Source organism: Rhinolophus sinicus, chromosome 1 (assembly GCF_057876585.1).
Source record: "Rhinolophus sinicus isolate RSI-liver-muscle chromosome 1, RSI-T2T, whole genome shotgun sequence".
In the NCBI taxonomy this organism is placed as follows: domain Eukaryota; kingdom Metazoa; phylum Chordata; class Mammalia; order Chiroptera; family Rhinolophidae; genus Rhinolophus; species Rhinolophus sinicus.
In genome coordinates this window covers 71,642,638-71,669,115 of record NC_142501.1, presented here as the reverse complement: position 1 = coordinate 71,669,115, position 26,478 = coordinate 71,642,638, and the positions used below count along the sequence as shown (strand labels likewise).

At 34.6% G+C, this 26,478-nt stretch overlaps 1 protein-coding gene across 8 annotated transcripts in view; it reads left to right on the top strand.

Moving 5' to 3' along the window:
- The window catches only part of KCNC2 (potassium voltage-gated channel subfamily C member 2), a 242,253-nt gene that overhangs the window by 191,741 nt on the left and 24,034 nt on the right, over nucleotides 1–26,478 (top strand). For 4 of the 8 annotated variants that reach the window (XM_074325408.2, XM_019755060.3, XM_074325407.2 and 1 more), the window contains exons 4-5: nucleotides 641–805; nucleotides 5,761–8,919. In XM_074325408.2, coding sequence (XP_074181509.1) covers nucleotides 641–805; nucleotides 5,761–5,897 — 302 coding nt within the window. In that variant the 3' untranslated portion in view covers nucleotides 5,898–8,919. Of the gene's footprint in view, nucleotides 1–640; nucleotides 806–5,760; nucleotides 8,920–26,478 lie in introns of those variants that run through there. The other 4 variants (XM_074325410.2, XM_074325411.2, XM_019755062.3 and 1 more) reach the window with 3 other exon arrangements.

The following is a 26,478-nucleotide window of genomic DNA, read 5'->3' as shown; positions in this document are numbered from 1 at the left end:
TGATAGGATGTGACCGTCTTTGGCAAACATATAGAAGTGAACAGTTGTTTCAAGGGCATTAGGAGAAGTTGACCTTGTTCGATTGTTATGTTAAAAAATACTTGGTCACTTTATAATGAAGAGCCTGGACACAAAGTTTGTGAGCTTTGGGATTATTTTTATTAAGATGTTTGAGGAAAATTACTTTCAGAAAATAATGAAAGCATGTGTCTTAAAGAGCTGCAGACGATATTAGAAGTTTTTCCTTAAATAGGCTCCATTTAAAAAAATAAAATAAAGATTCCTATTCACAGGAACTAGATAACATGTCAAAAATTATAAGATATTAGTTGGTGTGCTACTTTATTATCACATTCATTTGAATTCATATTAGTTTTGTGAAAGTCAGTGTTTCCTATTAGATAGAATCCAAAACGGAATTAAAATTTCCAAAAGAACATTTCTCTCCTTCTCAATACATTTCCATTTTGCTCCATGTAAATTTTTGTGGTGAGTGATGAAAATTCTCTTTCTTTTCATGATGTGATTATTGTGTTTTCTATTCGGAGTGACTGTACTACGGACATTCGGTGTAAACTCTTTGTACTGTCTCATTTCCTCATCCATCACTGTCTGTCAATGGGCATGGTGCTGTGACCAGTGTTATCAGGTGACGACAGTACAGGAAGTGAGCCACCATTATCACCCCCAGAAAGGCTCCCCATCAGATGCTCTAGTACCAGAGACAAAAACAGAAGAGGGGAAACATGTTTCCTACTGACGACAGGTGATTACACGTGTGCTTCTGATGGAGGGATCAGGAAAGGTAGGCATGCATTTAATCAGATCCTTACAGGTAACTTAGAAATTATATGCTGCAAATACGTATATGGAGTGATATAAAATGCTCTTTTATTATTTTCTAGGAAAGATTACACGTAGTGCTCTTTTCCATTCCTCATCCCATCTTTCTCATTATAAACATTTGAAATATATATCATTAACAGTCTAGTTGGTTGTCATATCTGAAAGGCATTTCACCTTTCTTTATTTATCTCTTTGGTTTCCCATGTGTCTATGGGAAGAATTGTAGTGGAGTATCTAAAAATTAAGTCACTCATTTAATTATTTTAATATATAATGTATTCAGTAGTCTTTGAAAGCTATCTTTTTTTTCTACAACTAATACAACTCACCAGTTGGCTCTCTGCATATATTTGATAAGTAATTGATGATTATTATAAAATAAGGCTTTTTTCAAAAATAAAACATTAAACATAACCTAATTAAGTCTCTTATCTAGTGTTTGGGCATTTTTGGCTGTGTTTTTTCTGAGTGCCAGAAGGTTGAAATGTCCAAGACCCTTGGCTGTACAGAACAGTATACCCAACCACTTGATAGGCTACTTATGTACTTATAAAATATGCTTATGGAATTTCTCTTCAGAGCATGAATAATATTTTAAATTTATTACTATTTTTCAACCCACACTGAACTATGACTGGTGCATACAAGATACTCAGTAAATATTCATTGAATGGATAAGTTTTGTTGGGCAGGCACCTTGGTTAAGGAATGTAACAGAATATTGAAACTCCAATCCATCACGCAGTTCAGTTCTCCTAGATGGTGCCACTATAATCATTCCCTAGGTGCTGTTTTTTTGTTTTGTTTTTGTGTCAAGTAAACTTTACAGGTCTCAGGACAATTGAACCTGTTTTCTCCTCCTTAAGAAATAGTTTTGTGACACTTACTATCCACTCTTATTGAAGTGCCAGTATGCTCTTTGATTACCTCTTACTTTGATGGTTCCAGTTGTTTTATTGCCATGATTACTTTTTCAATTTATTGACAGAATAGAAAAAGAGCTACAAAAATTTCTTCTGCAATGAACTGAATTAGAATGAAAAGCCATTCCAAAACTTTCATATTCGTGCAACCGCTTTTTAAAAATATTGTGCTTTTTGCTCTTCATTGCAGATTCTCCCTATTGAATACATTATCATTTTAAGCCTCAAGTATTTATTTTGTGATGCCCTCTCTCTTTGAAATATCTCATTACCCATGTGGTACTTCTTTCATTTTTTCTGAACACTTTATATTGTCCTTTCTGTATCCATACCTTTGACTCTCACAAGACAAAGGACTCTTCTTTTGTTTCATCAGTACGTAATATTTTAAATGTTTCTTCATTTCAATTATTTCTATTCTCTGCGTCTGTTCATTTCACCAAAATGTATTTCAATTATCTGAATGGGTTTATGTGATTGTTTGCTATTTTACATTTAAATAATTTGTATCAGAACAATTGTTAAATATTTTATGAAGATAGTTAATATCCTTTTATAGAACTTGAGCAAAATATATGTACATACATTAAATAATGATTATAATATCTATCTAGTAATATTTTATGTAACACATAATATTTTAAGTGAATTACATATCTTAACTGGCTATATGTATGTATGTACATATGTGTATATAAGTATATATGTATTTATGTGTAATATGTGATTAAATTACATACATTTTTAAACATTATTCTATAAAGTATCACATGTAATATTTATACTAAGGTTACATGTTTAAGAACTTAGATAGAACTTTTTTCTTTTATATTTGACATTTTGAAATTTAAACTGTCAAAGAATATCACATATGAAAAAAGACTGCAAATTATAAAGCACTATGTAAATATAGTTTTTCTATAAAATGGCAAAGTTGCATGAGCAAAGCAATTAATAAGATATTTTGTTTATATGGGAAAGTGATGCATACAATCTTATTTCACAAATATAAATTCTCTTTGTCAATGAGAGCATCTTTGAAAATTCACCTATGAGCTTTTTATTCTTTGTCATTTCTCACCATAATCAACTTCTGTTTTCATTTTGGCTTACTTCTTTTGCAGCTTTGGGTTTTTTCTCCTAGATCTGGTAACATTTCTGGCTAACTTCACTTAATTTTCTTTGTGTGTTATCTTGTCATGTCTATCAGGAATTCATTCATTGCTTCTGTTCTCTTTTATGTGGATTATATATTTTCTTTTATGTAGATTATAGATTTATCCTATTACTCCTGCTCAGACATTTATTTCCTAAATGATCCCTCTTTTATCTTTCAAGTTGATCTCTCTACTGATTTGATTTTAGAGTTCTGAAAATTCTCCCCTATATAGATGGAAGAAAATTACTGGGTTCCCACTGAATTCTTTTTTTATCAACAAATATGAATATAGTTGTGCATACATTAAGAAAAGTTATGGATTCCCTAAAATAGTAAATTTCCAATTCTTAGAACTTATGATTTTATTTATGCAGTAGTTTTTAGGAAATCACATTGCATAAACAAAAACATACCCATTGATAGTACAAGGATAGGCAGTTTTAATATTGCCTCAAATAGACACACACTCTTAAGAATTATATAAATTTCACACCATGTATTTATATGTTGGTTCAAACTAGGTTCAATATTATTTTCATGAGTTATATTTTCAGCCACTCCATTCAATAACATTTTGATTAAGCAAAATTTTATCAAATTTTCTAATCAGAAATGAACTACAGAATAAGAAAAATTTATATATAAATAACTTATAATTTTACTAATTAAATATTGTTACTAAATTAGAAGGGAAGGCTTTTTAAATGAATACTGAAATTATAGTTATTAAAAAATAAAAGGATTTATAAACACAGTGGATAATATTTATATTAAAAACTATAATTCAGAAAAATAATTGAACATTTAGAATGGCAGCCAAGATTCACATACAATAGCGTGATTAATATACAGCTGTCAAACAGACTTTTACATTTTCGGAGGCGCTGTAGGAATCATGACAATTGTGGAGGACAAGGTGTAAACTTTTCTATGGATGATTTTATAGGTATTAACAACACCTTTGGTTTATTCATATTCACAGTTTGCTTTTAATCAAACCCAATCAATGTTTATGGTGTAGTTTACATCTTTAGGTTACAGTCAACTAGGATAAATTACTCTTTCTACTATTCCCAAAGTTATATTTCCAATCACTCTACCAAAGAGCAGTAATAACTAGCTTTCCAGGTACATGAAGTAAGGATAAATTACCAGGAATTCATGTTTAATTATTTAAGGTATCCTTTCATTAACTATTCCATCATCCACCAGAGTACAATGCAACATATACCTCCTCCCATGTTTTATAGCTCAGGATACTAATAAAATATGTTGTCAGATAATTCCTTTATTAGCAGAAATTGCCCTAGAGAACTTTACCATAGTTAATGGATGGCATAAATTTCTGTCTACAATCTCAAAAAAGACATCTGATCTGCTGACTGTTTATATGTGTGTACGTGAAGAAGGGGTTCCTCCCCAGTGCAGCCTTACCCCTCAATAGGGCTATTATTGCAATCTATATCCATATCTGGACTTAGTGATTGAAAATCAAATAATCACTAAATCATCACCACTCTTCTTCCAGTGAAAGGAGGAGAGATAGCCATCGTTTCTTCCCCAGAAATTACATGAAAGTATTAAAGAAAGAAGTAGCTGAGAGGACCATGAGGAAACACAGAAGGCCCCCTTTTTTCTTATGCAGTCACCAAGCACACTGAGGGGGCTGATCACGGCCCAAGGAATGTACCATAAGCCGAAGGGAGACAAGTTCACTGATGGTATTTATTTGCTCAGATTTGGCTGTCCAACAGGGAGTTTCATTTTCCAGCTCTAACACTTTTTCAATGGAGCTGTCGGAACATTTCTTTCCTAAGCTGTGTTACTACCTTTTCAGTCAACAGTTGGCCTGCTTTTAAGACAGTTCACTTCTAACTTTACACTAGGTGCTTCCTACTTCATTTCACTGCCTCTAATCTTTTCTAATAAAAAATACTCCGATATTTGAATCCTTCCAAAGGTGACATTCATGGGGTGTTGTCTGAGCAGCTAAGGCAAACCAGTTAGTTAATGCTTATAAGAAGGATATTTTATTCTGTAAGTCCATGACAATCACGAACAAAAGATTAGAATGCAAAATAATAGAAAGAAAAAGTGAATTATATTTAAATTGTTCTTATTTCCTGGCAGAGGGAGTCCGCTGAAAACATTATATAATCAGATTCAGACTTTAATTCACTGGAATTATGACTCAGTTTATATTTCATTCATTATATTTTTTTCTTTCCTTTTTTTTTAATTTAAAGGGTTAGAAATGGGCATTCATTTTACATCATCTAGATAATGGCATCAAATGCCATTATTTGAGAATCATCCTTTTAATTCCATAAAGCTGAAGACGAACTATGTTGTAAGAAGAGTTGTCAACTTAAAGTTAAACATGCTTTATTAGCTTAGTAAATACTAAAAAAAAATGAGAAGAGAAAAAATAATAGCCCATTTACTTATTTATGTTTTTCAGGGACATAGTCTGAAACTTAAAAATATCAGCCAATTGTATATCTTACTTAAGTTGCTTTGCCTAATTCTTAAGAGTTCTGGTAAGATAGACGCCAAAATTACATCAACACAAACTATAATCTGGGAAAGATTAGATTTTGAAATATTGCAACGTAACTTGAGATAGCTGGTTTACTCTTTTGGGAATGACCGCTGCAGCAGCTTCATTTTTATTTTTTTAAGAGTTCTAAATTGTTTCAATATTGAACTCTTTGTAAACAATTTCTTCTTTGAGTTCAAAAATAGCAGTTTTGATTATCCTGCATGGTATTGTGTGTCTGTGTCTATTTTCTGGTTGAATTCACCTGATGTCTGTGCCTTTTTTTATGAAAGGATATGAAAAATCCCGAAGCTTAAACAACATAGCGGGCTTGGCAGGCAATGCCCTGAGGCTCTCTCCAGTAACATCACCCTACAACTCTCCTTGTCCTCTGAGGCGCTCCCGGTCTCCCATTCCATCTATCTTGTAAACCAAACTTCATCAGCCGGTTAAATTGTGTTAATTCAAGTACTGTTTACCCCGTAATGGAAATAATTCAATGTAAAGTTACTCCACGCTCCATTAGTACAGTACAAATCTGCATGATACTATTATTTGAAGTCAAAAATGCCATTCGGGTAGCTAATGAATCTTATCCTGACTTTAAAGATTATCTAAAGTAGTGGTACCCCTTCTCCATATTGATTGCCCTGATGTCCTTTTGCAATAAAATAATGGATAGTGTTCGATATTGGCCAGTATACTAATACATAAACATATCTTCAGGGAGATATATTTAAAACAGTGTGTTCACAAATGCCAACCACTCTCTTGGATCTTCGTTTCTGTGACTCTAAACCATTCTGAAGATGTCTTGGATCCTATCTTGCTTGCATACGACATGACTTTGGTCAGCTCATTTGCGTGGACCATCTTGTTTCTATCACCACCTGAAAGCACTGTCACAGAATTCGGGGACTGCGGATGGCTCGGGATATGTGTACTTGCATCGAACCATCCTGCTGATGTGAAAAGCACTGGTCAACTGTTTTGCATGTTGAATTGTGGGGCAGGACGGGCCAGTTTTTCTTTGACAATTTTTTCCCCTTATTCTTTGAAAGAAGTATTTGTTCTCGATAGTTTAATTTCTCAACTGATTTACTTTTCTTCAAGAAATGCTGTATTGGAGTTCTGAATGTCTCTGGTTATTTGCACACAAACTACAAAGAGGTTGTCATTACTGGTTGCAAGCCGAGGCCAGATCCCTTCCTTAGTGGCTTTGGGGAAGGCACAAAACATGAAAGAAAGGTAACTGCCAACCGGGCTTGAATTGTTTAAACAGGAAGTGCTGCTTGGCACTAGAGTTATTATTATTATTATTATTATTATTATTATTATTATTATTCCTGGGATTTGCCATCATTTTCCGAGGCAGAGTGCCAAATATCTCCCAAAGCTCTCGAGTCTTTTTCACCTCCTTCCTTTATTTTTATTTATTTATTTTTATGCCAACATCAAAGAGCATTGTTGTTCACAGGAGGCTTTCTTGACCAGCCTTAAATATCTGACTCAAAAGAATAATCAGATTTTCCTTCAATGTTTAATCAGGTGCTTTGTCCTGTATGTTTTTCTGTCTGTCTGTCTGTCTTAGCTCCCTGTCTTAACTATATATACCATGTGTCTCCATAAAGCACAGAAATGCCTTGGTAAGGTTTTCATGATTTTAATACTAGGTCTTCTCCTTCGCCCCTTACCTGCTTTGTTACTTTGAACAGCTTCTCTGCTTTGTGTATAAATTAAAGATGTCCTGTAGACTATCTTAGTTAATTGGTATTGTGAACCCTTCTGATAAACAAGATTTAAGCAGCATCGGCATCGCCATTGCATTAGGTTGCCTGCTGCAGCGTCAGTTTCCACTACCTACCAGCCAGCAATCATCATCACCACACTCCAGTGAAACCCCTGGGGAGTCTTAGTGCAAGTGGAAGAAATGCTGTTTACACAGCCCTATGAATGCAATAGGAATGGTGTGTCTGGTGTATGGGGCATGTATGGGACGAAAAATGCCATAATATATATTGAGGAGGAAACAATATGTCTAAAGCATTCAGCATCATTGAGATTGTTGATGAACTTCTAATTCTCCTGTTTATTTTTTGTTAGGCGGACAATTGTCACTTTTATTCTTGGCCACGTAACTTGTATCACTCTATATCCCCAAGTCCTAGACCATGACCTGCATGTCAGAGATCTTGTACAGCAATGTATTTACCCAGACGTGCACTTCTGATACTTAGAGATTCAGTGATCCTCTTGATAACACCACACATAGGAAGCTATCATTACACACAGCTGTATAGTAAAGGAATTAATATACTGTCTGGTGCTGCTGTTGTTGACTGCAGTGTTGTATAGAATTTATCACAGATTTCTTTTTGACTGCTGAAAAGGGGACAGTGGAATTTAGCCATACCAAGGACTGTACTGGAAACAGGTTTCTGCTGCTGAATGTGTCCTGATGGGACCAGGTTGCACTTGGAAGAAGTCCCCACGTCTTCATGAGGCATTTAAAGCTCATAAAAGAACTGTAGCTGGAACTCATTTGGTGCTCCCCATATGAGTGGTCTGCTTGTGGACTGGCCAGTGTCCATGAAACAACTGTAAATACCACCATGTGTACATGGGTCAACAGTTTGGGCCATCTCACATCAAAAGAAGCCAAATCATGATCCACATGTCTGAAGCTTCAAGGACGACCCATACCTCTGTGAATTACCCCTCGTGGGCCTGCAGTAGATTGTGCTGTGAATCCCACAAGGCAGTGATACTGGTGTAGTATAGATCTGTCTTAATTTCCCTTATTTCTTCTTTGTTGGTTGGATCCATGAGTAGTGACTGTATCATCTTCTTATCAAGCACTTATGTTATCAGCTTGTCACATTATGTTGTGAAATTTTCAGTGCCTATTTATCAAAACTGACCTATTTTTAGTCACATGTTTATTTAGTTCTGGAAAATCTCTATGAGAAAAAAAAAAACACCTCACCAATATTATCATATTTGTCTTTTGTCATTGTTACCTCAATTACAAATATTACAAAAAATGAAATTCTGGCAATGAGAGTATTTTTTTACTAAATGATCAAGGAGCAATGTTAGTATATAGTAGATTATTAATCAAATTATATCTTAAAATGTATATTTTGCATAAAAGAGATATTCTTCAATCAATTACTTTTTTTGTGAGTTTTGTGGCAAATGAAGCTTGTACTTGTCTTTAAAACTATTGTAGTCAAAATTGTGTAAGTATTCTTCATCTTGCTTAATCAATATTTCTAGACTCTATAGTTCCCCTGGGATTCTGAATATAACATATAACCTAATTATGAACCCCTGTATTGTGGACCTTTTGTGATCATTTCAAGGTGCATGCACAACCTTGGTGATAACCATGGAAATGTAACGAACTGAAATGAAGAATAAAAGGCAAATAAGCTGGGGAGAAACTTGAATCCTATCTGATTAAATTATTCATATTTTTTTCTTGTCTTTTCTCTTGGTTTTGGAGTTTTCAACAGGCTTTACTATTTTTATGCTTCATGGTGTCAAACCAGCCACTCATACATAATAAAGAATTTGGGATGAAAGGATTTATAAATATACATAGCTCTCACTTTCATTCAACTCTCAAGCATGTGGCCTGTGTTTTCCTCCTCTAAGTGCTTTGTCTGCCTAAATTTTCTTATAATTGAGATGGCAAAACTATTATTATGGTGTCTGATATATACAGAGGGTGCCAAAAAATGTATACACATTTTCATAAAGGAAAATACTGTATTAAAATTGTAATACTCAATATATACCGATAACAAAAGGTGAATACAAGTCATGTGTATACATTTTTTTGTCATCCCCAGTATATATGGTATTTTATGAATTTTTACTTACACTTTCCAACTTAATCATCACAGTAATTCTGATGGTAAACATTTCTTTTTATTTTATTGGTGGTGAAGTTAAAGACCAGAGAGGCAGAACTGTTCGCTTATATTTTTGCCAAAGGTAATCTTTCCTGGCATAATTTCTCATGGTTTAAATATTTCCTGAACCTCTTGCTGTAAATGCCTTATCTTCTGTCTCACTTTTGGGTAATGGACCCAAAAGTTTCAGCAGCACACCACACATAGCTGGCAATCCATTTGTATCCTGAGGTTACATAAAAATTTACCCTGTAACATTCTATGAAAGCATCAGGATCAGGGGAAATGTAAATTGAAAAAGAGAAGTAAGGTTGGTGCATTCAACACTTTCCCATCTTACATCAACAGAATCTTTTCTATGTCTAAAAATGCTCACTGTTAATTATTAACAGACTATTAAGAATCTGAGCTCAGAAAAGTTAATCTGTCTAAATATAATTACTAATAATATGTTTTTAATGACAGTGTCAGGATTACATAGGATTTACTGTAAAAAGAAAAAAAAAACATGTAGGAAGGGGAAAGAATGCATTTTAATAAATGATAATTGCTGTCAAATTTTGCTTAGAAAATCAAAATTACATAGTCATGAATGAAAAGTGAAGCTATTCATTTTATCTTTGAAATAAATTACAAGACAGACTAATGGAATGGTAATAGTGAACTTGTCTTGGAAGGAGACAATGAATTTGTTAAAAGGCTATATAATAGAGCAGGAACTCTAAAGAATTTATAACGTGCTTGGAGACATTTAGAGCTAAATCGATCTATTAAAAATATTGAAATCTCTAGTAGCTTATGGTGATTAAAATGTGGTTTAAATTTTTTTCTTATTGAGAAAGTTGTCTTTTTTCCTCCCAGTTTCCCCTGCCAAAATTCAATTAATTGTTTAAATGCCTGAATATTATTAAACTATAGATATATAGTAACTTTCTCTAACATGGGCTCAGTATCATTAATATTGATCCTAAATTTTATAATTTCCTGTTCTCCCCTAAACTAACTGTGTTGAGGATATGATATTTTTCATTATCATCTACAAATTAAATAATTTAATAGAATCAGTATTACATGATTTTGTTCTGTGTTTATCACACTGTCATGTCAAAGTGATAGACCTCTGAATATGCATTTTGAACACTAAGGTCTTCAAAGAATATGGCAATCTCTATCTAGAATCCCAGGTAACCTATTATAATATTCTTTTTTTTTTTCTTAAATATACTTTAAGAACAGTTGAAGTTCACAGAAAAATTGAGCAGAAAGTACGGAGTCCGCATCTAGCCTTTACCATCCACACACAAACTTCCCCCACTGTCTCCATCCCACACCAGAGGGATATATTTATTACACTGATGAACCTACAAAGACACATCATTATTACCAGAAGTCTGTAGTTTACATTAGGGTTCACTCTTATTGTTGTATATTTTATGGATTTTGATAAATGTATAAGAACATGTATCCAACTGCCGTATCATACGTAATAGTTTCACTGTTCTAAAAAACCCCTGTGTTTCACCTGGTCATCCCTCCCTTCCCCTTAATTCTTGGCAGCCAATGATCTTCTACCATTTTCACAGTTTTGTCTTTTCCGGAATATTATATAGTTAGAATCATACAGTATGTAGTCTTTTCAAATTGATCTCTTTCACCGAGTAATATGCACTTAAGATTTCTCCATGTATTTTCATGGCCTGATAGCTCATTTCTTTTTGGTGCTGAATAATATTCCATTGTCTGGAGTACCACAGTTTATCCAATCACCTACTGAAAGACATCTTGGTTGCTTCCAAGTTTTGGCAATCATGAATAAAGTTGGTATAAAAATTCATGTGCAAATTTTATGCATATGATTAAACATATTAATGTCATGTATTTTGGCAATGATCATTTATGAATGGTCTTTAATTAAGTTCAAAATATAGAAATTAGCATGAATTGAACCATTATAGATTTTGTAAATAGCATGTTCTTACCTCAAAGGTTAGCTAGTCATTTACTAGTGTGCCCGTCAAGTATCTTTATTAGGAAATTCTTTTTTTATTTTGGAATCAAATTTCAAATTTGGAATTAAATTTGATGTACCATTATTTGTAAAATGGTGTGAGTGTATTGTAAATCCATAGAGTTTATATCTTCAATTTTCAGTGTACTTGTATTTCTCATAATTAAAAGAAAAAATGAGATAAGGACATTTCATGTAACTCAAAATCAAGTAACTTATTGTGGGGGAAAACACATTTTTTTTGAATCTTTGTGAAATCTGGTAAACATTTAGAATTTTTCTTATAAGCCAGAAAGAAATGTCATTGCATCAAAATGATTAAAATACTTTGGCATTAGTGAAAATTTTACATTTCTCTTAGGAGTAGTGAATAGTGACATGAAACAGGTAAAAATACTACCATATGAAAAGGATTCTTAATGTAATTTGATTGTGGCAGTTCCTGAAACTTTTATTTAATCAATGGCCCCAGTATTTTTATTTCCTTTTGAGATCCTTTTGAAAGAATTGGTTTTATAAATCCAATTCTTTCTTACTGGCCAAGAGAAGCTATTTTGAAGGCAAGCTTAACTTGCTGAACAGAAAGAAAAGAAAACCAAACCAAACCAGACCGAATCAAACCTGTAACTTCATTGCACAGGATTAAGCAAGAAGTCAGTACCTAAGGATTGACTGTATATTATCTTCTTTTTCTTGCCTTTTTTTCCTTTGAGGACTCACATTTTACCAGTAACTCAGTCTCTCTGGAAAACAAAAGCAGTAGTTTAAATGCTCTACATAGCGTTCTCTACTGTTGTAGCAGCTGTTCCTTATTACACTGGATACTAGCAGTAAGCTTTAAAAACTACAAGTGTTATGGATGGATGGATGGCAGAAAGCTCCAGAATCTAAGATAATAATGACTAAAAAACTCACTCATACACACAGATGGATACACAGAGACAAAGAAAATGTGTAAGATGAAGCAGCAAAAACTGAGTATTGCCTGAAGCAAAGTAATTTAGTATGAAATAAATAAAAAAAATAAAGTCAAAGGTCAAGTCTATAACTGCTTCATAAACTTGGTTAGAATAATTTCTGCACAAAAGGACCAGACATTCTTTTTACTGGAGACTTTGAAAGATTTCCATTGCATAACAGGAGGAGTGGGGGCCGGAGAAGAAACCACCGATTTCCATATTCCCTAGCATTCATCACTGCCTGGCACACTATTACTCAGCTCAGAGAAGAATCTTAATCCATATTTGAAAAATGAATTGAGACAACTTGATCCTAGATGCTCTTTTTTCATTTTCTTCTTTCAGCTTTGAAAAATGTCTTTTCTTTACATTTACATTAATAGTATGGTTACATGCTTTCAGAATCAACTAATGAGTGTCAACATACACAATATTACTGGTTTTATTTTGATTTGTATAAAATTTATTTGCATAAGTTTTTTGTCTCTTATTTATTACAAGAGCACAACTAATGAGAGAGTACTACTGAGAACATATTGCCTTTTAAATGTGAAACTCCTTAATGTCACAAATGAGATTCCTAGGACAAATATCATTACAAGGTTTATTTTCCAAAATTCATTTTTTTATGATTTAGATCTATCTCTTATATTTCTGGGACTGGTAGTTTTATGCATAATAACCATAACATTTAGCCTCAGAGTAGTAAGGTAGAAGAAGAATGTATACCATCAACAGCAGCTTTTCTTGGCACTAAATGTCCATGTATTGATGTACTTTTTTGGACACATAGAAAAAAGACACACAGAATTAATACTTAAAAGGAATTATTTGACATATGTAGTCCACTAGAGAGCTACAGGCAGAAATTTCTGTGGCCTCACACCATCAAATAATCCTTTATCTAACCATACCAGGTTAAATATGAGACTGCTTCTCATATTAAGTACAAGGTTAAATATTATTTTTAAAAAACATTGAATTAACCAATCGGTAGTTATGACCAAGATGCCTTAATATTTCCCTCAGCTTGACTAAATTTTAGACATGTTTCTTCCTCACTATAGACCTCTAACCTCACTTTTTTTTAGAGCATTTGCTTTAGAAAACTGCTATTGTAAAGTTTTTTTCACCCTTGGAAATATAAGTCTTCTTCCAGCTCTTGCCTGTTTCACAACCCAGGAATGTCTTTCTCAAGGGCTTGGGAGCCATTCCTTTGAAATGTAAAAATCATGAAAGATACCACCCCTATCTACTAGTGTTTGTGGGAGGGTAGGCGCTTAACTTCAATTATGTATCAATCAGCAAACACAGACAGCCTAATCACATTAACCAACCTCTTCCCTAATGTTTAGTGCTTTTCCACTGGGTCACCCCAGAACTTAAAAATTCTCCTGCTTTTATTTCACTGGGAGTTGAGTTTAATCTCTTTTCTCCATTGTAATAAATTTGACCCCTATTGCAATAATCTTGAATAAAATCTTCCTTGACTGTTTCTGGCAATCTGTCTTTGACAGTTCCCTGATATTATAATTTGTGGTGCATCACAAACAAAACAACTTTGAGGACTTAAAATGATTGGGTAGGGGTTGGGAGGAATTCCAGCCACTCTGCTACTTTAATTTTGAAATAGATCTTTAGAAGATTTTAATCTTATTATAAATATTATTTGAAAATTATTAAAAATCAGTGGCTTGCTTTCTTTTTTTGAAAGAGTTAAGATTCCTCTTTCTTAGATCACTAAACTGATGGGGAGCTGTAAGCAAACTGATAAGTTGCTGCCATTCATCTCTTCTCATTTGACTGCTAAGGAACTTGATAAAATGACTTAGTTGGCTTGTTCTTTTTCTGGGCATTGTCCCTTCGAGCCTTCTGGCAGGCATTCATCACTCAATCTCCACTGCCTGGCACACTACCCAGCTCAGGGAAGAATCTTAATCCATATTTGTTAAATTGAACTTAGACTGATTTTTCTGAAAGTCACATCTCACTATGTTCTCCCCTGGTTGTTCATTTATCAACATCAGAATAAAGCACAAACTTCTAAACTTGCCATTCAAAACACTTTATCATTTAGCTGCTTCTTACCTGTCTAGGGTCAAGTATTCATTTTTTTGTTTGATTCTAGTGTTCAGTATCTCTAGGGCTTCACAAAGTGTCTGGGATATAGTAGACACAGTGTTTATCACTGTCCCTGGGTCCCTTGCTGTTCTGCCTCACCCCTTGGAATGGACTTCTCAGACAGTAAGACCAGTCTAAATTAAACTTCAATTTTCCACAGACTCCCTGGTTACCAACTATATTTAAATGTCTTATATATTTATTTCATTTTTTTCAACAGCAAAGCCAGAGTTCACACCCAGGACTAGAATTCATTTTGCAGATCTCCTCTGGTGCCACCCTTTTTCCCCCACCCCCGCCCTACCAATTAGCTCAAGTGGTTAGGTCCTAGTATCGTGCCTTGAAGATAAATCTACTTAATTTATGATAAGGGAAATGGCATTTAGAGTCAAGTAAATTTGAGCTGGAATCTTGTTCTCATCCTTAACTAGCTATATGACTTCTGGCAAGTAATTTAAACTCTAAATTTTATAGAAACTTATAAATTGTTGAGAATAATAGTACCTACATTATAATTTTGTTATGGGTTACGAATGAAAAGACACATGTAATATATGTAGCACAGTACTGCGTACAGAGATTCTGCTCAGTAAATGTAAATAAACTACTATTATGATTATACTATGTCATTAATGAAGCCTTTGCAAAGAATTTTTATAGTGTAGCAACTTAGTTTTTTTCTCTAGTATTGATTTTCTTTGTGGTAGATATTATTGAACAAAAAATATTTAAAGATTTTTATTAAAATACAGCTAACATACAATATTATATTAGTTTCAGGTGTACATCATAGTTATTCAACAGTACCCACCTGGCACTATACAGAGCTATTACCATTTTATTGATTATATTCTCTATGCTAAAGTGATCACCATGATAAACCCAGGAACCATCTGACACTGTACCATGCTAACACAATATTTTTGATTGTATTTCTATGCTGTTTATTACATCCCAAAGACTTATTTGTTTTATACCTGGAACTTTGAACCTCTTATTCTTTTTTATCTTTCCCCCCTTTTAAAATTTTTTAATTAGAGTTCACATTCCATATTATTTTATATTAGTTTCAGGTGAACAGCATAGTGGTTAGACATTTATATAATTTATGAAGTGATCACCCTGATTACTCTAGTACCCACCTGGCACTATGCATAGTTACTACCATATTATTAACTATATTCCTTATACTTTACATACCTATGACCATTTTCTAACTACCAATTTGTAATTCTTAATCCCTTCCCCTTTTTTATTCACCCCCAAACTCCCACACATCTGGCAGCCATCAAAATGTTTTCTGTATTTATGAGTTTGTTTGTTTCATTTACTTTGGTCTTTACATTCTACTTATTGGTGAAATCATATGACATTTGTCTTTGATTTGCTACACTCAGCACAATGTCCTCTAGGTCCATATATGTTGTCACAGCTGACAAGATTTCATTATTTTTTACAGGTGAGTAATATTCCACTATATATATGCACCACCTCTTCTTTATCCATTCGTCCATTCAGGGACACCCAGGTTGCCATTATATCTTGGCTTATATATAAAAAAAATGCTACAATGAACATATTGATGAGCACGTCCCCTTGAAGTAGCATTTTGAGTTTCTTCGGTAAAATACCCAGAAGTGGGATTACTTGGTCCTTCTTTGTCTCTTGTTATAGTCTTTGTTTTAAAGTCTATTTCATCTGATATAAGTATTGCTACCCCCACTTTTTAAGTTTGTTTGTTTCCATTTTCAATGAAATATCTTTTTGCATCTCTTTACTTTCAGTCTCTGTGTGTCTTTCGATCTGGAGTGAGTCTCTTGTAGGCAGCACATGTAAGGGTCCTGTTTTCTTATCCATTCAGCCACCCTATTTTTTGATTGGAACATTTAATCCATTTCCATTGAAAGTAATTGTTGATAGGTATTAATTATTGCCATTTTTTTATTCGTAATTTTTATTTTTATTGTTTTCATCTTAAAGAAGTCTCTTTAAGATTTCTTGTAACATTGTTTAGTGGTGATGGACGTCTTCAGCTTTTTCTTGTCTGGGAAGCTCTATCTGTCCTTTAATTATAAATGATAGCTTTGCAGGGTAGAGTAATCTTAGTTGTAGGTTCTTGCTTTTCATCACGTTGAATATTTTGTGCCAATCCCTTCCGGCCTGCAAAGTTTCTGTTGAGAAATCAGCTGATTGTCTTGTGGGAGTTTCCTTGTTAGTAACTAATGGCTCTTCTCTTGCTGCTTTTAAAATTCTTTCTTTGTCTTTAACCTTTGGAATTTTTATTATGATGTGTCTTGGTGTTGGCCTGTTTGAGTTCATCTTATTTGGGACTCTCTGTGCTTCTGAGGCTTGTATGTCTGTTTCCTTCACCAGGTTAGGGAAGTTTTCTGTCATTATTTCTTCAAACAGGTTTCCAATTCCTTGCTCTCTGTCTATTTCTTCTGGTATCCCTACGATGCTAATATTGGTACACTTGATGTTGTCCCAGAAGCCCCTTAAACTCTCCTCATCTTCTTGGATTCTTTTCCTTTTTGCTGTTCTGACTGGGTATTTTCTTTTACCTTATCTTCTAAATCATGTAATCTATTGTTGATTGTCTATAATGTATTCTTCATTTCAGTTATTGTATTCTTTATTTCTGACTGGTTCTTTTTTATGTTTTCTATCTCCATTTTTATGTTTCCTATCTTTTTGTTGAAATTTTCTCTAAGATAATTGTGCATCTTTATAACCATTGTTTGGAACTCTGCATCCAGTAAATTGCTTATCTCCATTTTGTTTAGTTCTTTTTTTGGAGATTTGTTCTGTTCTGTTATTTGGGACATGTTTTTTTCCCCATTTTGGCTGCTTCGCTGTGTTTTTTCTATGTATTAGGTAGGGCTGCTATGTCTTCCATTGTTAGTAGAGTGGCCTTATGTAGTAGGTGTGCTGGGGGACTCAGTGGTGCTGTCTCCCTGGTCCCCTGAGCCACAAATTCCAGGTGTGTTCCTTGTGTGTGTTGTGTGTGCTCTCCTCTTGTAGTGGAGACTTGGTTGCTATTTGCATGCCACTGGGAAGGATTAACCCTTGGGCTCATTGGTTGTGAGGACCGGCTGTTACTACAGAGCAGAGTCTGCCTCCACAGGGCTCGTGCCTGCCCAATCTTCCCCTTGGGCTTGTTGTTTTTGGAGGCTACTGGGTGATGCTCCAGCTCATTTCAAAGCTGGCTACTGGGGGCAACAGCTCCAGGGCCACCTGGGCGGGGATCCACTGCAGTTCAAGTTCAGCTGCAGCCCATACTTCACCTGGGGCCACCTGGCAGGAGCCACAAAGCAATCCGCAGATGGCCCCTGTTTGTGCAGTGCTTAGAAATGCCCCAAGAGGCCAAGGCTGGCTGACACTAGTGCCGGCTTAGGGCTACTCAGACAGAGGTATGGGACATGCTCAAGCCAGATGCTGCTTGTCTGGGTTCTGCAAACCTTTGAGGGACCCTAGGAAAGTCTGCAGCATGAGCCAAGGCAGGCGGTTTGTACAAAAAAGCCACTGGGAGTGACTTGGGTATGCCTGAAAGTTGGGCGGGGTCTGAGTATCACCAGCCCAAAGCAAATGGCATTAGCTATCTTGATGGAGACTCATATATGGCAGCTGTGTCTGCATGCTGGGAAGAGGGAGAGCTCAAGAAAGAAACAATGGCCGCTGCCAGCCTCTCCATCAGGGAAAAAGCTGCCCTTCCTGCCCCTGTGGAAGCCATACAACTCAGTTCCCTACCGTATGTCCTTCCTGTCTTTCCAGCTGCTGCCCGGAGCTCAGAGCCACTGATTTCATTGGTGAGTAAGTCTAGCACAATCCATTTAAGAGGAGCTCCTGGGACTCCAGCCATATTCCATCTCACTCAGTCACAATATCTGATGGTTTTCACAATCAGAAATTATGGGGACTTCTCTCCCGGGCAATGGAACCCTGGGCTGGGGAGGGGCTGGGACCCCTTACTCCTGGATGGTGGGACCTCTGCAGCCAAGATATCCCTCTTGATTTTTAATGGTCACACATGGGTGTGGGACCAGCCTATTCCATGTCTCTGCCCCTCCTACCAGTCTCGAGGTGGCTTCTGCTGTCCTTAGTTGTAGGGCTTCAGTTCATCAAGGTTTCAGGCAATTCTCAGTGATGGTTGTTTTGTAGTTTAGTTGTAATTTTGATGTGGTCATGAGAGAAAGTAAACACAGCTTTTACCTTCTGTGCCATCTTGACTGGCACTTTGAACAAAATTTTGGCAATAGTTTCTAACCCAAATTCCAATTGCATTTAAAGATAATGAAATCTTTCTTTCAAATTCATCTTAACAGCAACATGAAACCACTTTCAAAGGCTTTTCTTATAGTTTACAGACTAGATTTCCAGAAACCAATGTTTTTAAAATAATAATAAATAGAAATTAGCAAAATATCTTTAGCAATTTTAAAATTCAATAAGAATGAAAAGTCTTGGTGTAATTCTTGACGAATATAAAGTATAATCTATGTAATTTATATTTTATTCTATTTTATTTTATTCAAGAGTCTATTTTAATCTTGTAAAGATTTCAAAGATTACCCTAGGATCACATTAAGATCACCCAAAATTAAACATAATCTTCTGTGTGGCATTGTTATATCACCAGTCTATTGAGCATTCTTTAGGAAATTACCAGATTCATAAAAGTGCCTTGTCTGGTTCTTTCATATTTGGAGGAGTTTCTATTTTGAACTGGTTAAAATAATAGTTATGATCACAAAATTGTTTGTTATTTCTCAAAATCTTATGAAAATGGAAAGCATGCCTTCATTTAGCTTGAGAAGGGGAAACAGTAGCCTCTGTTGTTAAAAAAAAGAAAGCAATAACAAAAGACTTTGGGATTAGTTTTGTCTGAGATTAAAATGAACAAAGATAGGATAACTCTTCTTAGGAATATAACTTGGCATATTTTTCTTGGAATTGAGAAGACTAAAGTAGAGTTGGGAGAAGAGAAAACTTGAATGCTTCTGAAACACATTATTTACTAATTTAAAAATTACATTTAAGAAAATCTATATCATTGTCTAAAATCTACATGTTAATCTGTGAAAGGTTCAATTACTGAAACTGGCTAGGCACAAAAGGTGGATATTATATTTATGTGCTTGTAGATTTCTTCCTTAGAAAATAAATTGATGAACTCTTTATTTTTTATTCTTAGGAAAAATGGATTTTATATTATTTTAGTTCTGTATTAGTAAAAATGAGATTTCCATTGAACACCCAAGTGGATATTTCAAATAAGCAGAGGACATATGAGTCTGGATACTAGGGAAGAGGTCTGGGCTAGCGATTTGCATTTGGGAGTTGACAGTATAAGATGGCATTTAAAGCCATCAGAATGGGTGAGTAGGCATGTGTAGACAGGAAAGAGAAGAGATCTGAGGACTGATTCCTGGGGCACTTCCATATTGATAGGTAAGGAGAGATTCTCAGGACCAATAAATGAGATCAAGAATGAGAAAACGGTGAGGTAAGCAGAAAACTAAGAGACTGTAGGGGCCTGGAAACTTAGACATAAAATGAATGGAGGAGAGGGTAATCAATTGTGAGAACTGGTCATTGAATTTAGCAATGAGAAGACCATGGGCAACTTTGACAAGATCAGCTTTGATGGTGCTGTGGAGGTGAAAATCTGATTAAGACAAGTTTAAGGGAATGGAAAAGAACTGAAGACAACAAATACAGAAGATCTTTTGAGGAGATTTGTTGCAAAAGTGAACAAAGAAATAGGGCAATTGCAGATGAGAAAAGTGGAATTGAGTGATTTTTATTTTCTAAGATGGAAGAAACAACAGCATACTTCTCTTTATTCAGAAAAAATGAGGCAATATTTTAAACTATCTTGCAAATAAGTTCCCCTTATTTCTAGACAAAGTAAATGTTTTTAAACTGTACTTAACATGTACATAATACATGGGATCTGGATTAAAGGTGATTTCAAGTGGCTAAGAGAGAGAGATGAGAAAGGACTTTTATCCCTAGTGATAAAATTAAACCTTGGTTTTGTCTGTGATGGTCTTTTATAGGAGAGCTTAAGGTTTGAAATATGGGAATTTCTTTGGTGTCTTAACCAACAATGTATTAGGTGTGTCTATCACTCAGTTGATTGATTGGTAGCTAAGACAGATTATGGAATTGAAAATTGGTCTTTTGAATGAGTAAATCACATATTTATCCCTAGAGAGGATAGGTTGTAATAGTGTAACTGGGCAAATTAATAGGAAAAAAGTTCCTAGTATCAACATCTACTTTCCCTACTCCATTTCCTCCTGCATTTCACCTTAAAAAGAGATGTCAATTTAGGGGGCCTAAAGGCCCATTTGTAGTGAATCATATCACTGTTCCAGGAAACAGAATGGGGAAGTAGCCTGGCAAAAGCAATATCAGTGAGCTTCTGCTTTTAACGTATTGCCCAGACTGTATCACATAGCTAACCCAACCTGCCAAAGAGCCTGGTAAATTTAGTCCTTAGCGTTTATAGTTTCTTATGTTTAAGGAAGGCAAAAGAGGATAAGTGGGAAGTGGAGGATGAGTCAGGCAACCTATAGCTTCTGTTGCACATGGCGTGTTACCTCCCCCAAGAGAAAATGCCAACTCGAAATACAAGCATGCCTTTAGCTATCAATGAGAACAACAACAAAAAAAGAACAAAAATTCTGGTATCTTTGTAGTCACACAACAGCCTAGCCAACTGTCCCCCGATGTCTTTCCTTAAGGAAAGAAGAGTCTGTGAGACTGCCTGTCTGGGTCTTTGTTCCATCCTTATGTTTACACCTTATGTCTCTCTGTCTAGTCCCCAAAAGATGGTTTGCAGCCAAAGACAGGTAAGATATCTCACGGGAGATACAACCTAAGCCAGGCAGAACCGAGTGGGGACCCCAATAAGCTGCCTTAGAAGGATATGGGAAGGGGCCTTGCCTCCCCTCTCCCCTGCCTGGGAAAAGCTGTTGCCGGCTATGCCTTTTCGCTGGCACCTGTTTGTGACAGAAGTTACAAAAACAACAAAGATCAGTTCTCTCCACTTAGCTCAACGGAACTTACAAAATAAGAGACTTGACCCTTCTGACCCTGAGAAGGTACATACCTTAATTAGGACATTGTGGGACCTTGTGCTTCAGCTGTTGACTGACAAAGGGTGATTGAGATAAATATTTTTCTGTTATGATGTGTGAGTTTCAGAGACCGTGTAAGAAACAATGTTGCTTTCTCTTGTTTTTGCAAACCTAGTCAATAAAAACCCCCAGTCGGCCATATTCTGGGCTCCAGTCCTCTGAGACTGAGAGACCCCTGGCCTTCGGAGAGATTTAACTGCATTAAGTCTCTGTTTGTTTCTTTCTAAAAAACTTAACCCAAACCGCCCCTTCTCGCACCCTCACTGCCCGTGTTGCGCTGGACGCGACAGATCTTCATAGAATCTTAGGAACAAAAGAAGAGAAATGCCCCAATAATGACTGTCAGTGAATATCTTGCCACAGTTGCAAAGAACAGAGTAGAGAGAGATTTAATCTGACGCCAAAATATAGTCATGTGATGCTTCTTGTGCCTGATTTACATGAAGGAATTAAAACCACATCTGCTCTCCTGTTTTATGATATAGTTCTGATAACCTGAAATCTCAATCACAAAACATAACTAAATATTGATCTTTCAATTGATAGTATAGAAATTTTAAAAATACCTAAAAACCTGTGCATAGAAACTTAGATATTCATTGATTTATTGGTAGGCTTTTATTTGCAAAATTTTCAATTAAATAAGATTCAGATGATTAAAAACTCAGTCCTCCACAAGTGTTGGCTGTTAAAAGCAATAATTAAGAATTATACAAAGTGACAGAGGCCAGAAAAAATTTTAATAATATCTTTTATTTGTATACATTATTACGTACTTTAAGGTATTTGGAATTATGCCATTTTCATTGATATGGCATTCCTTCAGAATTATATGATTCCTATTAGAACATACATTATAAATGCATTAAATTCTCTTTTTTTAAATTTTTGCATTTTTTATTTTACAGATTAGAATTTATTTTTATTTTGTATTTCATAAAGGTCTCCCCCAAACCTTTGCAGTACCTGGGATCTCTGAAGGTTTTTTTAAATTGGATAAATTTGACATACAACATGTATAAATTTAACATATACAGTGTGTCACTTTGATATAATTATATATTGTAATATGGTTGCCATTGTAATTGTATTTATCATGTTACATATTTATAGTACAATATGACCATCTATATTCAATATATGGTACAGTAGATCTCTATGACTGATTGAATACTCGTTACAAGCTTGTATCCTTAAATACAATCAATATTATCCCCTCACCCTCATTTTTCTTTTTTAAGGTTTGACTCTTTTAGATTCCATATATAAGTTATATCATATAGTACTTGTCTTTCTCTGTCTGACTTATCTTGCTTAGCATAAATAACATACTTTTTCACTGCTGAATAATATTCCATTGTGTATACATACTACATCTTTTTTACTCATTTATTTGTTGATGGGTATTTGTGTTGTTTCCATAGCTTGGCTATTGTGATTAATGCTGTGATAAACATAGTTAAACTCTCTTTTGGTTTATTCATTAACAAGTAATTATTGAGTCCCCAATCATTTTCTGAGGCACAGTGGTTTAACAAACTGGGCAAAGTCTTGGTTCTTATGGAATTTACATGCTAGTAGGGAAAGACAAAGAATATATAAATAAATGCTATCTATTATACTCCAGATGATGGTAAGGGGTATAAAATAAATGATATGTGGACAAAGGGAGTGGATATTATAGGTGCCATATGTATAGAGTAGTCAAGGAAGGCCTGGCCCTAGTAGACATTTGGAAAAAGACCATATCTGGAGGAAAGGACAGAAATACAGAAGTTTAATTCGTGTGATCATGGAGCAGCAAGGAGCTGAGCTGGCCAGAACAGAGTGAACAAGCGAAAGAAATGTGGTGCCTGAGCCGGGGCATAGAGCACAAAATGGCATGTATACTGTGGTAAGAACTTCATTGGAAACATAAACGAAAACTCAGCATTATGACTTTAGCTCATCGAATTTGTTCACCTAATTCTTTATAGGTGATATGAGTACATAGTATAGAACAAAACATGTTAACATGCTTTTATAATATACCTTGGATAAAATTAAATTTCATAGTAATATGCTTTATAAATAACTTGCACATAATGAAATGTACGTGTTTTTCAATGATTCTAAACATGTTGACTTTTTCATCTTTTGAAGTTGAATCTTGAGCCTTGACTACTCAGGGAGTAGTTGACTGCTCACTTGACTACTAGGTTGACTCTCCAGAGGGTATGCGAACGTGTCGTGTAGGTAGTGTTGACACAACTGCCTACACATGGTGATTCAGCTCATGTCAAGCCCAAATCTTGCTACACCTACGCCTCACGGTTCAAAAACGTTTCTCTTACCAGCACTGCTGCAAGGCTGAAAATTAACACATTATTCATTCCCTCAAATTAAGGCCCTGGAGGTTGCTAATAATTATCTAAATACCCTTTGAGAGGGAGACAAATTAATCCAATGTCTGTTAAAAAATCCCCTTAAAAAGAAAATCTTACACACGAGAAGCTCAACTTACTAAACAGATAAATTAGAAGGTGATTTTTTTTTATCACAAAAAAAAATTCACCAGATTTCCTTTAAATAGCTAAATCCCCTATGCATTCAAAATACAATCTGATTTAGTAGAATTAAAAATAAATAAATAAAAACAAAAACAAAATCCAAATCCATTGTGCTGGGCAGTCACCTACTAAGACCCGGTGGTAATGGGACAGAAGGGAGGTTTCACAAGACTGTGAATGTCCAAGTTTGTGAACATGTCATTTTCATGGAAGCTGTACTGAAAAGGGATCCCTGGGCAGTTAGGAATCAGAATGAGGGCATTGGAAATAAAGAGGAAAGTGGTTAACTTGTATTACTAATTATGCTCAGAGTTAACTCTGCTCTCTCTCGTACCCAGGAAAGTATTGAGACTCAGGAAGCAGGAGACTGGGTCCTTCGGTAAGTTACTTTACCTATTGTTAAATAATTTAAAAATTCTCAAATTGGCTCTATTAAAATATCAACAAAAATCAACAACTCCTCAATCCTCTCCCATACACTGATTTTTGTTTTACAATTAGTTGACAAAACAATCAAAATAACAGCTAATATTCTAGCCTGTTCAGGCAAAGATTATAATTAAATATTTAAAGATCATAGTCTAGGCTGTTGTTCACTATAAGTAGTTTTATATTGTGGGAGCATAATTGAACAAAAGTAGGATCTCTTATATTCCATGATTTAGCAAAGAGATTTTTACTCTTGTTTTTTTTTCCCTTTAAATCTGTCTCTGGTTTGGAGACTATGAAAATGTATACTACTAGACAAAAAGGAAAATTTCCCAAATGTATAGTTGATTATGTCACCCAGAAGCAAATATGTTTTATACCTTGTGGGCAATATACTATATTTGGCACTAGTAGTCTTTTTCTTCAAGGGTATGAGTTCTAAAAGATGAAATTAATATTCTAGGTATTGAAGTTATTTAAACTTAAAGGATTTGGGGGTCAGTTAGTTCTGTAAATGAAAATGTAAAAAGTTGCATTTATCTTTAAGGTGGATACAAATAATTTTATTTCTATGACAATCCAAATTGCAGCAGGACACTTTGGATAATAATGAAACCACTTATGTTGTGTGGCATATAGGAGGCCTCATGAAAAAGATTAAGGAATCTTGACTACTGAAATAGTATGGTATAAAGACAGACAACGTGCTTGTTTTCAAAAGCTCTTTATTTCAAGTGATATAGATTACTTAATGATTCACAATGGCAAAATTGTGAGCCTTAAATGAGCTCCAGTTTTCCAAACAGATTGTAATAGAATTTGTTTTCTGTGGCAGTTCAGATGAGGTAATTGGGCATCAAGTATTCCTGTTGAAAAGTTTAATTAGGCACAATGAGGATATCTATGTATAGGTTAAAATGTCTGACTTTTGGTCATTTTTACTTTAATCATCAAATTCTGTCATACCCCACTTCCATTCGGTCACAGAATTTACATGTGTTTCTCTCTCTCTCTCTCCCTCTCTCAAGTTTGTCCATAGTGTTAAGGCTATTAGTACAATAGCATAATATTTACTTAAAGTAGTTAAAAAATAAATCATTTTATTTTTTAATATTTTCAATGTCTAAATATTATAAGTGAATAGCTGTTTTCCACAAGTAGATCTAAAATAATTTGTTTGAACTTTCCAAAAGGAAGGGTAAGAAGAGAAGATTCAGAATATTTTTGCTAGGCTTTGTTGTTCTTTTTATTTGATTTGAGTTTATTTCATGCTGACTTGCCAGCGTGTTAGATTCTTTCAAAGGCTACCAGCTCAGAAGAATATATCCCTTAAAATATTGTGATATTGTGTTTATCTCGGAAGACCTCTTTTTTTAACCTTTTCTGATTAATATCAATCTATGAAATATATTCCATACTTGGTAATGGGAGTTAATTAATGAATTATTATTATTTGGGTGTTGGTTTCTCCATTCCTCATGTTTCCTGTAAACTATAGCATACATTTCTTTTTCACAGAAAACACATTCCAAAAATATCTATTTTTTAACTGAATCATCAATATGTTAATTCTTCCAATTAGATTTTTGTAATTATTCTCTGAGGCATACCATTGGGATAATGGCTTTCATGATAGTCCTTCAAGATAATCTGTTTATTATATCCTGGCTTTCTAGTTGAAATGTTATGCCTGAGAATTTAGGGCTTGTGACTTCAAAGATGAAAAAAAAATTGATCAATAGAATCATTATCATTGCTAATTTGAAAGGATGCATCGTCTATCAAATATTTATGCCTGTTCCTGAGTGCAAGAGTTCTGCCTGTAGATACTATAACCTAGTGTAAAAACTATAAATGTGGACAAATATACACCAGGTTCA